This window comes from Calonectris borealis, chromosome 1, assembly GCF_964195595.1.
Source record: "Calonectris borealis chromosome 1, bCalBor7.hap1.2, whole genome shotgun sequence".
NCBI classification, from domain to species: Eukaryota; Metazoa; Chordata; class Aves; order Procellariiformes; family Procellariidae; genus Calonectris; species Calonectris borealis.
The window spans coordinates 93591601-93604717 of NC_134312.1; the positions used below are offsets into that span (position 1 = coordinate 93591601).

Sequence of the window (13117 nt, forward strand, 5' to 3'; positions counted from 1 at the left end):
ATTTCATTTAAATCACTTTGATAGTGATGATGTGATGGACATTAACGAGCATGTCTTTTTTGAAGGAACATATGCTTTGCTGATCTCTGAATTCTTAAGTATACTTTCCATAAAGGAAGGTAAAACAGAGCCAGATAGTCTAATTCACTTGAATATCAGTGCCTTCATCAAAGTCCCTTGCTGTTAGGAAATGAAAATTTTCCTTTAGTGAAGTAATTCGTATATTTAGATCTGTGCAGCATAGGCATCTGCATAGCTTTAAATGTTTTCCTGAACATTGGACTGGACATAAGCATATCAAATTAAAAGGGCTTTACAAGTGAAATCTTGTCACCCATCCTTGGGCCAGTTCTTGTCAATGTTGTCATTAATGACTCAGATGGGGACGGACAGAGCATGCTTGCAGTGTTTGCAGATGGTACCAAGTGCCTACTACAGTTTTGGAACATGTGATTAGAATTCAGAACATTCCTGATGAACTGCAGAAATGAAGCAATGTGAAGAAGATGAAACCGAATATAAACAACTGCATAGTACTACCATGGAGAAGGGAAAATAAATGCACAAATGTAAATAAAGAAGAACTGTCAGGGTATCAGTGAGAAGTCTGTAGAGAAATGGTTGGAATAGTGATATATCATAAGCACAATCAGTGTTCACAATGTTGGACACACTTTGTTTAGGTTTTTTTTTCAGTAACTAGTTCTGCTCAGTGCTGATGAGAGCTCAACTTGTGTGCCTCTGGGCACTCTGTCTCAAAAATAACATAATCAACTGAGAGCAAAAAGAATAAGAGATTTAGCCAATGAAAACTTGATGAAAACTTGAAGGGTTTCATTTATTTAACCTGAGATGGAGAAGACAGGGATATACAGCTTTCTATATGTAAATTTGGAAAACGTGCATATTTACTAATTTAGATGAGAGAAGATTTAATTAATCATTAAGGAAAACTTCAAAGTATATCACTGGCCTGATATCTGGAGATGTAATGGGATCTTTGTTACCAGAAGTTTTTGAGAACATTTTAGAAAAATTAAAAAAATGCAGCCATGCATAGTCTAACTTCACTGTATCTTGGAGCAAAACATAAATATGTTGAAGTCTCTTCTCTTACTGCCCTTTTCAAATCAGAGCGTAAGGGAAAGGCAAGGTATTGGGTCTGAAAAGAGCCAAGACACACAATGTAGGAGTATGTAATACTCTTTTGCCAAGTCGAAAACAAATGATAGAGCTTACAATATATTTACTATTGATCTAGGACAGTGAGTTGGCAAACCTTCCACAGGAAGTGGAATATAGAATTAGTAAAGGCTGGAGCAGATTATAGAGGATCTCCTGAGGGTTTTAACCTCCAGAGTTAAGTTAATTGACAGTGCAATAGTAGATTAAAATTATTGTTTATAATTAGAGGCTAATGCACACTACAAGGCATAATTTTAACCATTTCCTCTCTGTAATTGTAACCATTCAGGCAAAGTCCCATGCACAGTGTTCAGTCGGGATAACCAGAAAAAAGAAGGAAATATTAGTAAGCATACAAATGGCTTGAATTATAATACTGAATGCCATCAAATAATCCAGTGGTACAATCTCAACTAAAATATCATGTTTAGTTTTGTTCATACTCAAGAAATAAGCAAAAGTGAATGAAAATCATTATAGCCATAGAAACATTCTCCTGGCCAGAGTGATTGACCATACTCTTTTCAAGTGAATAAAAATCACTGGATGTGATCACATCAGTGGATGTGCTAAAGGAGTACAAGATAATGAACAACTCAAAAGAAGTAAAAAGAAAAACAAACCGGATATTTCTTTTTAAGCTTTCTCTTAGCAAAAGAACAATGAAAGACAGAAACCTAAGCCTTTCTGGGTTTTTTTGTAAATATACAGCCATCAGTTTGAGTTCAGCATAACTGTTGCAGAGGTATTGATCTTTCCTTCTTAATCTTTCTTTCTTCCTCAAATTCCCTGCACAGCCAAATCGCTGGATACTTTCTGTATCCTGGCTGTGATCTTTGACTTGAATTTCTGTATGGGTTTTTGTATCTGAATTTTAAGTGTGACTCTTCCCATCTGTTCCCATGCAAGAACTCCCTGAACAGTTTTTTTTTTCCTACAGGTTTTCATCATTTTGTGTCTTAATGCCCTGTCTGGCATTCACAAGTGTGGTCTTGCCTTGTTCATAGCAGTTCAGAAATTTGTGGCTGGGATTAAGTCTTTGAACCTTCCACCCCCTTTGAATCTTTCTGTGGGTTCCCGTTCTCAGTCACATCAAATGTTCAACCATTTTGGTTTCAAGGTCCCCTAAGATTTACTGTCTGTATGCATAATTTTTCTTGTGCTAGCAAAATGCTGACTTCTATTCTCCAGTAAAGCAGTGGTGATATCTTTTGTCTTCACCCTTTTAGTATTTTCAAATTAATATTGTTTGGAAAGATTTTCACCAGTGCTGCAGCATTGATAGAGTTCTCCATAAGTATCTGTAAAGCTGCCCTTCAAACTTCTTAAGGTTGTTCTTTAATACAATGCTTAGAGAGAAATGAGGAGTGATGGAAAATCTTGGATTCTATCACTATGAACAATATTCTTTCATCATTTCCTCACATCTTCCTCTTTACCTTCTGTCTGCATCCACTTGTTTTTTTTCTTCCGCCTCATGGTTGGGCTGGGTAGTTTCTGAGCTCCCCTTCTGTTCTCTGTTGGCCCAGTGTGTGTTGCTCAGGAGACCCTCTTGTCCCTCTGTGACTCACTGCTTTGTGCTCCAGAGTACAAATACAAAAATGACTGGATACCCTTTTTCATACAGTACACAGTGAGGCTGGGAGATAAATAGCTGCAAATTATCACTATGGCCAAACTTTTGGGGAGTCTAGAAATGGTGTATTTATGTTGCATAGTAAGAATGCCTCGAGTTGCATTATTTCTAAGTAGAAAAAACTCTCTTTTCTAAGAGAAGAGATTGATAAACTTTGTTCTTCAGGGGATAGGTTAATCAACTGTTGGGAAGAAGTGCACTTTTTGAGAAGGACATCTGTCAGCTTCCTACTGAACACTGTTTTGCAATGTTGTCTGAAACAAGATTAGTGAGAACTTCAACTGAAATACATTGCAGGAGGGCCCAGGTCTGACTTCCATTTTTAACTCTTTCGGAATTCAAAAAGGACTTTGCTCGGATTCCAGCCTGATTCTCTGGAGTTTTGGGAGAGGCAATAGGGAATCAGATAATTTCATTACACTGTGAAGCAAAATTGCATTTTAAAATGTCAAAAATAGACATAAAATGAAATTGCTACTTATAGTTAGTGCTACTTTAAGCATCTGGTACCAGTTACTTCTAGAAATATGTTATTGGATTAGGTGGATCATTGATCTGATCAGTCACGGCAGTTTGTGTATTCCTGTCAAAAAACTGTTGTTGTTCCAGAGGAATTATTTTTAATTATTGGAAGTGTATTAAAAAAATGACATATAGAGGTTGAGATGAGGAAGCTAGTTCTTGACTTGCTTTGAAGGCAGTCTGCTGTCTTGCCTAATAAGCTTTTAACGGTGGAATGGTTAAATTGGGAAACAGGCCAAGAACAAAGGGAAGAGAATGTAACATCCCTAGTCATAGGACTGGTGGTTCATAGTGGGCTGGGACTGGCAGGTCCTGGTAACACAGCTGTTACGTTCCATTAATTAAAGTGCTGTTAGATTAAAAGTGACTTTCACGAACTGTTTTATTCTATTCCAATCCTTAATTCTGCAAACAGTTGTAACGTTTTTCGGTCTGATGTCTTCCCTGCTTCTTTCTGCTTCTTAATGAAGTACAATTTTCAAATATTGTGTGTTGTAAAGCAACAAATTGTAGAAGACCAATGTAACTGATGAGGTCTTGGTGCCTTATCATTTTATCTGATTAAAATATATTGGAAGATTATCTGTCCTGTATTAGGTGCGTAGTAACATAATGCTGCCTAGGAGACATAAAGCGTGTGCATGCTCGCTCTCTCTCTCTCACTGTCATATTTGTTAGGATTAGTACTAAGTTCCCCCGGTTGTATTTAGTAATGCTTGTGATTCTTTTGTGCTTTGTGACTGAAAATTCATCATAACTGGTGCCTAATCTGCAGCTTTGATTTGGGTTCTTACTGTAATCACATTTTAAACATGCACTGGCCCTGTTTTAAGGGTCCTTAAAAAGTTGTTTTTTCACTACAGATCTGGATTTTAAAGTTGAAAACAAATTGTTGAAAGCTGCTGAAATGGCACTCTATCTAATTAGTTCTTCTTTTCCTCAGCCTTATCTGTCCTCAAAGGAGAGGACATGTCCCAATTCAGTCATGCAACTGGCTGAAAACCTGAAACAGATCCCAAGCTGAGCCTTGAGCTTCCACTCATCTGTTGCTTGGGGATTGCTTCTGTGCTTTTTGTTTCTGTTTTGGTTCAAGTAGAGTTTGAAAGGAAAGCATCCCTGGGAGAAGTGATACATGTCCCTAAACTGGGACAAGGGAGGCCAAGTCACTGGATTTGTAGATCTGCGCTGCCACTGGCAACTTGCTTATCCTCCTGCGCCTCAATTCCCACATCTGGGAAGTGGAGCTAACATCCTGCTTCGCAAACATAAATGAAATCTCATGCCTCTTCCTCAAGGCACTTCGAATTTTTTTGGCAAGACATCTATCTGTGTATGATGGTGACAATAATTCCTTTGGTTAAGCCTTTTGGGTGTTGCAGTTGTGGGCAATCTGTCTGGAGCAACAAGGTGCTCTGTTGCTCTGATGAGTGAGAGTGAACTCAGAAATACAATGTAGAGGAAAATCTTGATAGGTTTATCACAGTTAATTATTAAACGAACCTTGTATTAAAGACCTTTATGCAAAAAACATTCCTACTTTGATTTCTATTATTAAAGGAGCCTGTCTCCTTTCTACAGAGAAGAAAAAGCTTAATGACTTCAGTCGAGAAACAGCCCAAAAGGCTGAATATTGGAGTCCCCCTTTGTTTCTCTAAAACATAGATTTTGCTTACAACTCGTAAAACTGCCTAAGACAGAAGTTCTGTAAAAAGCAGATCTCCATAGTACCCCAGAACCTGATACCTGATGAGTATTTTAATTAGATTCTTGCCAGCTGTGAAGGCCTATGCGAGTGGCCCATTCGTGACTGATAAAGTGTAAAATGGAGATCTGTCATGCAAAGCAGCTTTCTCATACCAAGGTAGCCTTGTCCCTGCAAGTGGCGGTTGCCATTTGTCTGCCACTGCCCTTTCTTCCCTCTTGTTCGTTTTTTGTGAAGCAGTGGCTGTTGACTGGAGTATTGGCTCTGAAAATCGAGAATGAGGAAATGTTCATGCTCTGTCACAGATTATTTATTCATTTATTTATTTCCTGAATGATTCCCAGCCAGTCACTTAATCTCTTCATAAACTCGCCATTCATCTCTGAAGTCAAGACTGTAGGCTGGCTGCCTCGCTGGAACCAGTGTGTGGAAGTTCCTGAGCTGCTCAGCCTTTCCAGCAGCGTGGACAAAAAGAAACTAGAGGTCTGGTTTCTCTCTCTGATGTGGTCGTGCATTTCCTGGGCAAACCTGTCCAAATCCCTTCATTTTGCTGCTGAAATTATTTTTTTTCACCTTGGAAAAGAAAGGCGAAACATATTTTCCCGGTTTCACAGGAGTGTTATAAGGAAACTTTTATCAGTGCTAGTGAGCCATGGTGTAACAGTATAGTGGGATGGCAGGAACTGCACCTTATTTCTACGTTCTGTAAGCTCAAGGAGCTGTGTGGACTGAGTATGTACCAAAATCTCAGGTTTTCCCTTTAGTAGTTTGAAAATTTTTTTGAAGAAGTATGCACTGTTTTATATGTGGAAGGTTTTTCTACATAAACCTTAATGTGAAAATACAGTGGGGGATACTTCAGGGACAGCTTTTTTCATTTTCATTTGTAAATACAAGTTTTGAAAGCCCTCCAACTATCCGTCTCATTTACTCAGCTTCCACTGACCTTTTAATGTGGTGGGAAGCTCACTAATCCTATGCCACAGGTATTAGCAGACTGTGTACAACTTAGGTCTTGAGCATGCTAGAACCTAGATACCAGATGTGCTTTATTCTCATCTACTAAATTTATGCAGTGCTAAAAAATCCTGCAATTTAAAGACTAGTTAATAAAAGGATTTAATGACCAGAAGTCAAATCCTGCTGTTGTTATTCATTACAGGGTATACTTCTATGATTAATTCTGCTCTGAATAAATGTCCAGAAATGTGTAGTTTCTCACATATTATACTAGAGGACAGGCATTTACATTCTATAAAAATGGTGATTCTGTGAAATTCATTCACACAGAGTACTGTGTTGGCTGGCATAATCTTTCAAATGGCCTGATCTTGTAAGCACAGGCAAATCTAAAATATATGTTCAGTAGAAAGTCGGTGGTTCTTGTTCTCCAAAGTTTAGTGTTTTACAATGTCATTCAGTCTTTGAGGATGCATTCTGGAGAGAATAAAGGAAGCAGTACAATCAGCAATAACATATTTGTGAGTTAGAACCTTAGAAGCAGTAGGTTATTTTGCATTGATGTTTTTTTCCCATAGAAGACATGAACTTTGCTGGTTTATTGGGAATATTTATTATCATCCTGCATTGTTTCTAGCTTAAAGTAGGACCCCCAGTCTGGTGAACACTGTATAAAACCAGCAAAATAGGCAGCCTGTGCCCTGAATTGATTATTGTTTAAGCATCAGTATTGCCAGTGGAACTTAATTAAAAATATAAATCTTGATCTTGAAGCAACTGGGTATTTTGCAGTTGATCTGAGAAAGGCAAAGGCTTCACTAATTACCTTTTTTTGGTAGAGATTCTTTCCAACAGCTGCATGAAATTTAGTTGTTTGAAATCGTCAACACGTCACTTCAGATAGAACATCAGAGTATGTGAACTCAGCTCTGCTCTCTGCTTCCTCTCACAGCATTACGCCAACATTGGTTTTTTGGTTTGAAAATAAGTGGTATATTGGCATAAATACCTTCCAGTTGTAAATTCTGCTTTTTAAAATTGAATACTGTCTTTTGTGTGTTTCTTCAGGGCTAGCTGGAAAGATCATAAAAGCCATCATCAATGAAGGATTTCAGATCTCAGCTTTGCAGATGGTAGGTTTCCTTTTGTGTATGTTTTTCTGATAAACGGAAGTTGGAGAAGTGCTGTGTGAGCTTCACAGCAATGCACAGGTGTTTTCCTGCAATACAAAACCCTTGTACAGACTGTCTAGCAATGTTTTGGGATCAGCACTGTTCTTGTGATACTTGTGTTTTATTATTGGATTGATCAGCTGATCTGTTTCTCGTTGCTGGGTGACCTTGAGCCGAGACACTTTACCTCTCTGTATCTCAGTTTCCCTATAGTTGGAGGGAGATAATGATATCTGTCTCTTCTGGAGCAGTTTGAGATATCTTTACAAAAGGTACTAGCTAAGATCAGAGAAATGATTGTTAATATCCTTCCTCAATTTTTTTTAATATATATATTTAGTATGAATTTAGGGGAAGGTTTTTAAAGATACTTAAAGGATTTTGACATGCTGATCACCGTCAGCAGTTAAAGGAAGCTGGCACAGAGATTGTTCCCAAGGGTAGTCCTGTAAGTCCTGTCCTTGGATTTTTGTGAAAGTCTCGAGATCTGAAATCCACCTATGACTCAAATCCCCACCACAAATGAAGAATAGCCCCTTTCCTTTACTATGCAACAAACAGATCCTCTTGCATGTCTTAGTGGCATCAGCCAACACTACATTGTCCACTTATATTTAAGGTGGAAGAAGATACTGTGTGCTATGTTGCCTGTGGCGTCATTGGTTAAGTTGTTGACAAACTTGATATTGCAGCTGTAAAGCCATTCCTTTTATCTAGTAAAACTTAAAAGTATTGTGAATGTTTGCAGGTTAAGAAGGGGGGTCTGTCTGTTTTTTTGTTCTTGTTGTTTAAGGCAGACTGGCTAACACTTTTGTTTTCTTAGTTCAACATGGAGCGTGCAAATGTGGAAGAATTTTATGAGATTTATAAAGGTGTCGTCGCTGAATATATGGTAAGCATAAGTATGAGAATAATCTGTTTAAAAATAAAATATGATTAAACGAGGAAGCAGTCACATCTTTCCTTTTTTAGGATTGTGATAAGATTTCTTTTAGGAACCTGGTATTGACCAGTTCTAGCTTCTTCTCAAATAAACTAACTCACTTGAATATTGTGCTATCTGTGTTGTAAGAAAAGAGAGTCTTTCGTGAAAATTGTTCAGCCAGGGAACTTGTAAAATACAACAGAGTGAATAAACTGCCCCCTCAGATAAGTTATTTTATTGCGGTAAAGTTATGAGAACGTGTCACATCTGTATCTTTGTTTGATTTGATATTGCAATAGTGGCTTGGACCAGAATATATATTTATTATTTTGTTACATTGGGGCTGCTGTATTTGAATGCCTTTCTAATGACTTTTTGAGCTATTCTTAAGTATATTGATCTGAATTTTGTGGATCTTCAGAAAATTTAGAAGTTTAAGATAAGCTTTAATCCCAGTGGACGTCTAAGACTCTCTATATTATTATGCCTGGTTGTACTGTCACATAAAACTTCCTAACTGCAGATAGAACAATGGGAATATAAGATGACAAGCTTGCATTTCTGTATCACCTTCTGTCAGAGGATTTTGGTTCATTTTACAAGTAGTAATGAGTTTAGCTTCACTGCCATGCTATGTACTATGCAAATTATCCTTAATTTTTCAATGGTTAAATTATTAAAAGTTTTCTACACAGTTACTAACATTACTCCAGACAGTTACTAATATTACTCTTATAATGACATTTTTAATTTCTTTTTTTTCCCCCTTTATGATTGTTTAGTCTAACTTACTTCAACAGAGTTTGTAGATTTGTCTTTAAATAGGTTAGGAGTACTGTTAGTTCACTCTCAGATTGGGGAACGCTCTTAAACTCTCCTCTGATGACACCGTTTTTGACAAGGACCAAAGGAAGATTGGACAGGCAGACTTGTAGGTACATGGCAAAATTCAAATATGGTAATATCTGACCAGTATTTCAGGGCCCGAAGAATCCCATGGTACTGTAAAAGTCTCTGCTTTGAACCAAATTGGAAATTCTCTACCATCTTCTGCAGCTCTTTTGTACAATCTCTGACCCCCTAATAAGTTGCAACTTATTTTAGTTATATAATTTAATTGGAGAGTTACTTAGAAGGGAAAGTGACATTTAAACAGGGTAAGTCAATAAAGAAGATAGGTTTTAGATGGGATTTGAAGAAAAGTGAGAATCTAGAGCTCTGTCCTGCAAGCCATATGTGCTGGATGCGCTCAGTTGAGAGATGAAATGAAATTAATATCTCTGTGCACTCAGGATATCTGTGAAACAGGAAAACGTGGGAAAGCTAATCATGATGGTAAAGGGATCCAGAGAAGGCACATATGGGAACAGGAGTAGATATTGTCAGTGCAGGCCAAATAGGAAGAAGTATGTTGCAAAATAGAATATTGTAGAAAGAATATGACCTCTTATATCTGTGACTCAGAACCGTCTGTTTTGATCTGAATTTTATTTATCATTCCAAAATAACTCAGCATAGAAGATATCCAGAAATCCTTTTCAAAAACTGTACTCCCGTTTCTTCTGGTTACCCCTTGTCTGTCAGATAAAGGCTTGACATTGTATATAAAATACTCCTCTGTGAAAAGAGAAAGCTGAACAATTGCCCAAAATTTTGGTGGTAAGACAGTTTTCGGAATTACAATATTTATTCATGTTGTAGAGCGTGAAACTAAGTCTGTACTCTTTTCATGTCCTCTCAGGAATACTTCTACCTACATTTCCTAGGATCAGGTTCATGATAGAGGCACTTGGCTAAAATTCTGTCCCATTGACTTCAGATTGGAGAGATTAAGCACATGCTCTTGGTGTGGAATCTGTTATGAAGCTACCAACTCTTTGGAACAATGCTGCTTTACTTGGAGTCTTTGTGTGCTTTGTTTCCATCACAATTCATAAAAGGCGGAGGAGGACTTAATCCTTCTTTTCCTACTGCTTTTTTGCCCACTCTGTATGCTCTTGTTCTTTGCTATGGCTCATCCTTGACCTGCCCTGGCTGGTGGGTGTGATTGCAGTACCTTGCTTGTCCTTCCCTGTCCTCCCTTATTTCTTGTGAATGTTTTCGCCTTTCCCCTTTCCTCATTGGTTTTGATTCTTTTAATTGTCCTGATTTGTTTAAAGCTTGTCTGCCCAAATTTCTAGACAAGTATGCAAAAGGGCATGTTTTAAAAAAGGAAGTCAGACTAGAACATCAAAGTAGGTTCTTTCTGCTTGTGAAACCTATACCTCTAATGAACAAACGGGCACTAATGCCCAGAGTTAATTTATGAAAAACTTATGAAAACTAAGACCCATCTTCATCACCCACTCAGAACTCACAATGTCTCTTTACTCTCCAGGAGGCTCCAGGGAAACAGATGATTTTGGTGTAACTGAGATTCTGGTAACAGTACACCACAAGAATGTTGCCAGATCAAGGACCCTTTCCCTAACAGGTTGTGCCACAGGCCCGTTTCAATTCTGTTCTGTTGGCTTGTGTGTTTCAGCTTCTGTAGTAATATGTGAGGAAAAGACAGTGAGAACCAAAAGCCCAAGAGACATTTTAATGACTTGAAGCCATCAAACGGGTGTATATGTGAAAACAAATACAGGCTGTGTACTGTGCTCCCTGTAGGGAACACTGCAAAGTACATTGCTGCCTGTGGAACTGGCTGAACATAGTTTGATTTTTCAGGGTTGTACCCAGCAAAGTGTATTCCATTGATTCAGTCTAGTTTGACAAGTTGTGGGATAATTCTGTGAAATCCAGGTCCAGATCAATAAGGATGTACTCTCTAAAGACTTTAAAGTATTGTGGATGCTATTGCATGCTATTCAGTATGCTGTTGAAGCTGAATATCCAATTTACCTCAATCTCCACCTTCTAAACTAAGTAGCAAAATGGAAAACATTTCTTTTGTTGTGAATACTAGTGACATCTTTGTTTCATGTCTTTGCTTTCCTAAATGCACCGATATTTCTTAATTGTTCCTGTCCTGTAAGTTTGGGTCTAGTTTTGGGGAAGAATGCAACTCTTGCTAACGCCCAAAGAAGCTCAGATTTGTTTCTCTCTTTTTTCTCTTCCAGGAGATGGTTACAGAGTTGTGTTCAGGTCCCTGCATAGCAATGGAGATTATACAACCCGAGCCTCCAAAAGTGTTCAGAGACTTCTGTGGTCCTTCTGACCCTGTAAGTACTTGCTTGAGTGATAAGGAATGCTTAAAAAGTTGATGTGCTGTCTATGTGAATTAAAATATCGCAGTGTGGTATGGCTGCCACATACCTGCTGCATTCCTTGGAAACATGTAAGCATTACCATTTTATGGAGGTCAAATGCTAGTCTTAGTGGACCAATTTGCAAATCCTCTAGCAACTCTTCTGATCTTACCTAAACCAGATGATAAAATACTGTGATGGTATTTATGTGAAAGGAAAGCTATCTAGGCAAAAATCTCTTTTAAAGATTCATAAATATTCTAACAAAAGGCTTCAGAGCCCTGGAACAAATAGTTATTGCTTGTGCATGCCAGTGTAAATCAAATGTTAGTCCACTGTAGTCTGGCATTCTCCTAGGATGAAACTGTGAAAGGAGAATTGGTTCCTTTGTTTTTTAGAAAGAAGTGAACAAAAAAGGGTGTAAAAGTTCTCCTACCTGTTTGCTATGCTAATGCTTCTAGCTTTTATTTTTCATTTCTTGAGGTGACTAATTGGATATGCGTGATACTGTGTGCAAGTTGGAGACAAGCATAAGTGCTCTCTCAAAAAGTTTGCAGTTTTTTGTTAAACAATGAAGGCTGCTAAACCACACAGGAGCCATGAGGTGAAATGTCAAGATGGAGGCAAGGAGATCAGGGTTTGTATGTTTTTTTTGATTATGATTTTATGTTTTAGTTGCAGACTGAGTGGGTTACCAGTTTCCATGGAAAAAATTCACACAGATTAATATTTGAAGGGGAGAACAAGTTGTTCAGGATATATTTTTCTTCAGATCCAGAGTTTCCATTACAGAGAGCACAAGTTAAAGGCATTATCCAAACCTTTTTTTTTTCCCCATCTGTTTGGTAACATTCAATGTTTTTCTGCTGGATTAACATCTTGTAATATGCATAACCTGTTTATCTGAGTTAGTTTTAACTGCAGGATGATATATCAGTAGTAACGTACACAATATGGTAGTTTCAGTTTTGTTTCAAATTCCATGTTTAAGGTTTCTGGTCTTGAAAACTTTCAAAGATGCAGTTATTTTATTTGGGCCTATTATATCGTTTTCATGTTTCTGCTTGTTTAATGCCCGAGACGTTAAAATCAAAATACGCTTGCAAACATCACAGCTGCTTTAAGTTATGAAAGACAAGTGTACCTATACAAGGGGAATTTATTTTCCCTTACTACATCACATGAAAAGCTCTGTCATAGCCATACAACATGTGTGTGACCAAAGGAACTGTTGATGAGCTGAGGAACTGAGGGATGTATAAACTGATGGCTTCTCTCGGTAGCACAAGAAAACAGCAAAGGAGGGAACTAAATTCCTGTCTCTCAGATCTCTTGCTAGTGACCTACCTATGCTGTGTTTCCCTTTTAATGGTTAACTGTGTGACTTGGGAAGTGAAGATGAGTACCCGCCTACTTCTAGTGGAAGCAGGTGACTGTAAGTTTTGGACACTGACTTCATAGCGGTTACACTAATGGTATGTTTGGAAGACAGGCAGCTGTGTTATATATTTCTGTCTACTGTTTTCTATAAGAATTGCAAATTAATTGATTCTTCAGGCACACAAAGCAGATGTACAGTAGCTACAGCTGCTCTCAAGAGTGATCTTTGCCTGAAATTTATCTGTCTCTTCAGGTAGCGTTTGTAGCTTGTCCTTGAGGAAGAAGGGACTAAGGTATCTCAGTGGTCTTTTGTCATTCCCAACCGGAATCGTCAGAGAAGCTCACAACTGAACTTTGTGGTTACAATATCTATCTCAAATAGGGTTAGCAGAAACAATAAGA

At 37.9% G+C, this 13117-nt stretch overlaps 1 protein-coding gene across 3 annotated transcripts in view; it reads left to right on the forward strand.

Moving 5' to 3' along the window:
• NME7 (NME/NM23 family member 7) overlaps positions 1 to 13117 on the forward strand; it is a 90497-nt gene that overhangs the window by 44566 nt on the left and 32814 nt on the right. For all 3 annotated transcript variants that reach the window (XM_075167723.1, XM_075167741.1, XM_075167733.1), the window contains 3 exons: positions 7074 to 7138; positions 8001 to 8069; positions 11207 to 11308. In XM_075167723.1, coding sequence (XP_075023824.1) covers positions 7074 to 7138; positions 8001 to 8069; positions 11207 to 11308 — 236 coding nt within the window. The remainder of the gene's footprint in view (positions 1 to 7073; positions 7139 to 8000; positions 8070 to 11206; positions 11309 to 13117) is intronic.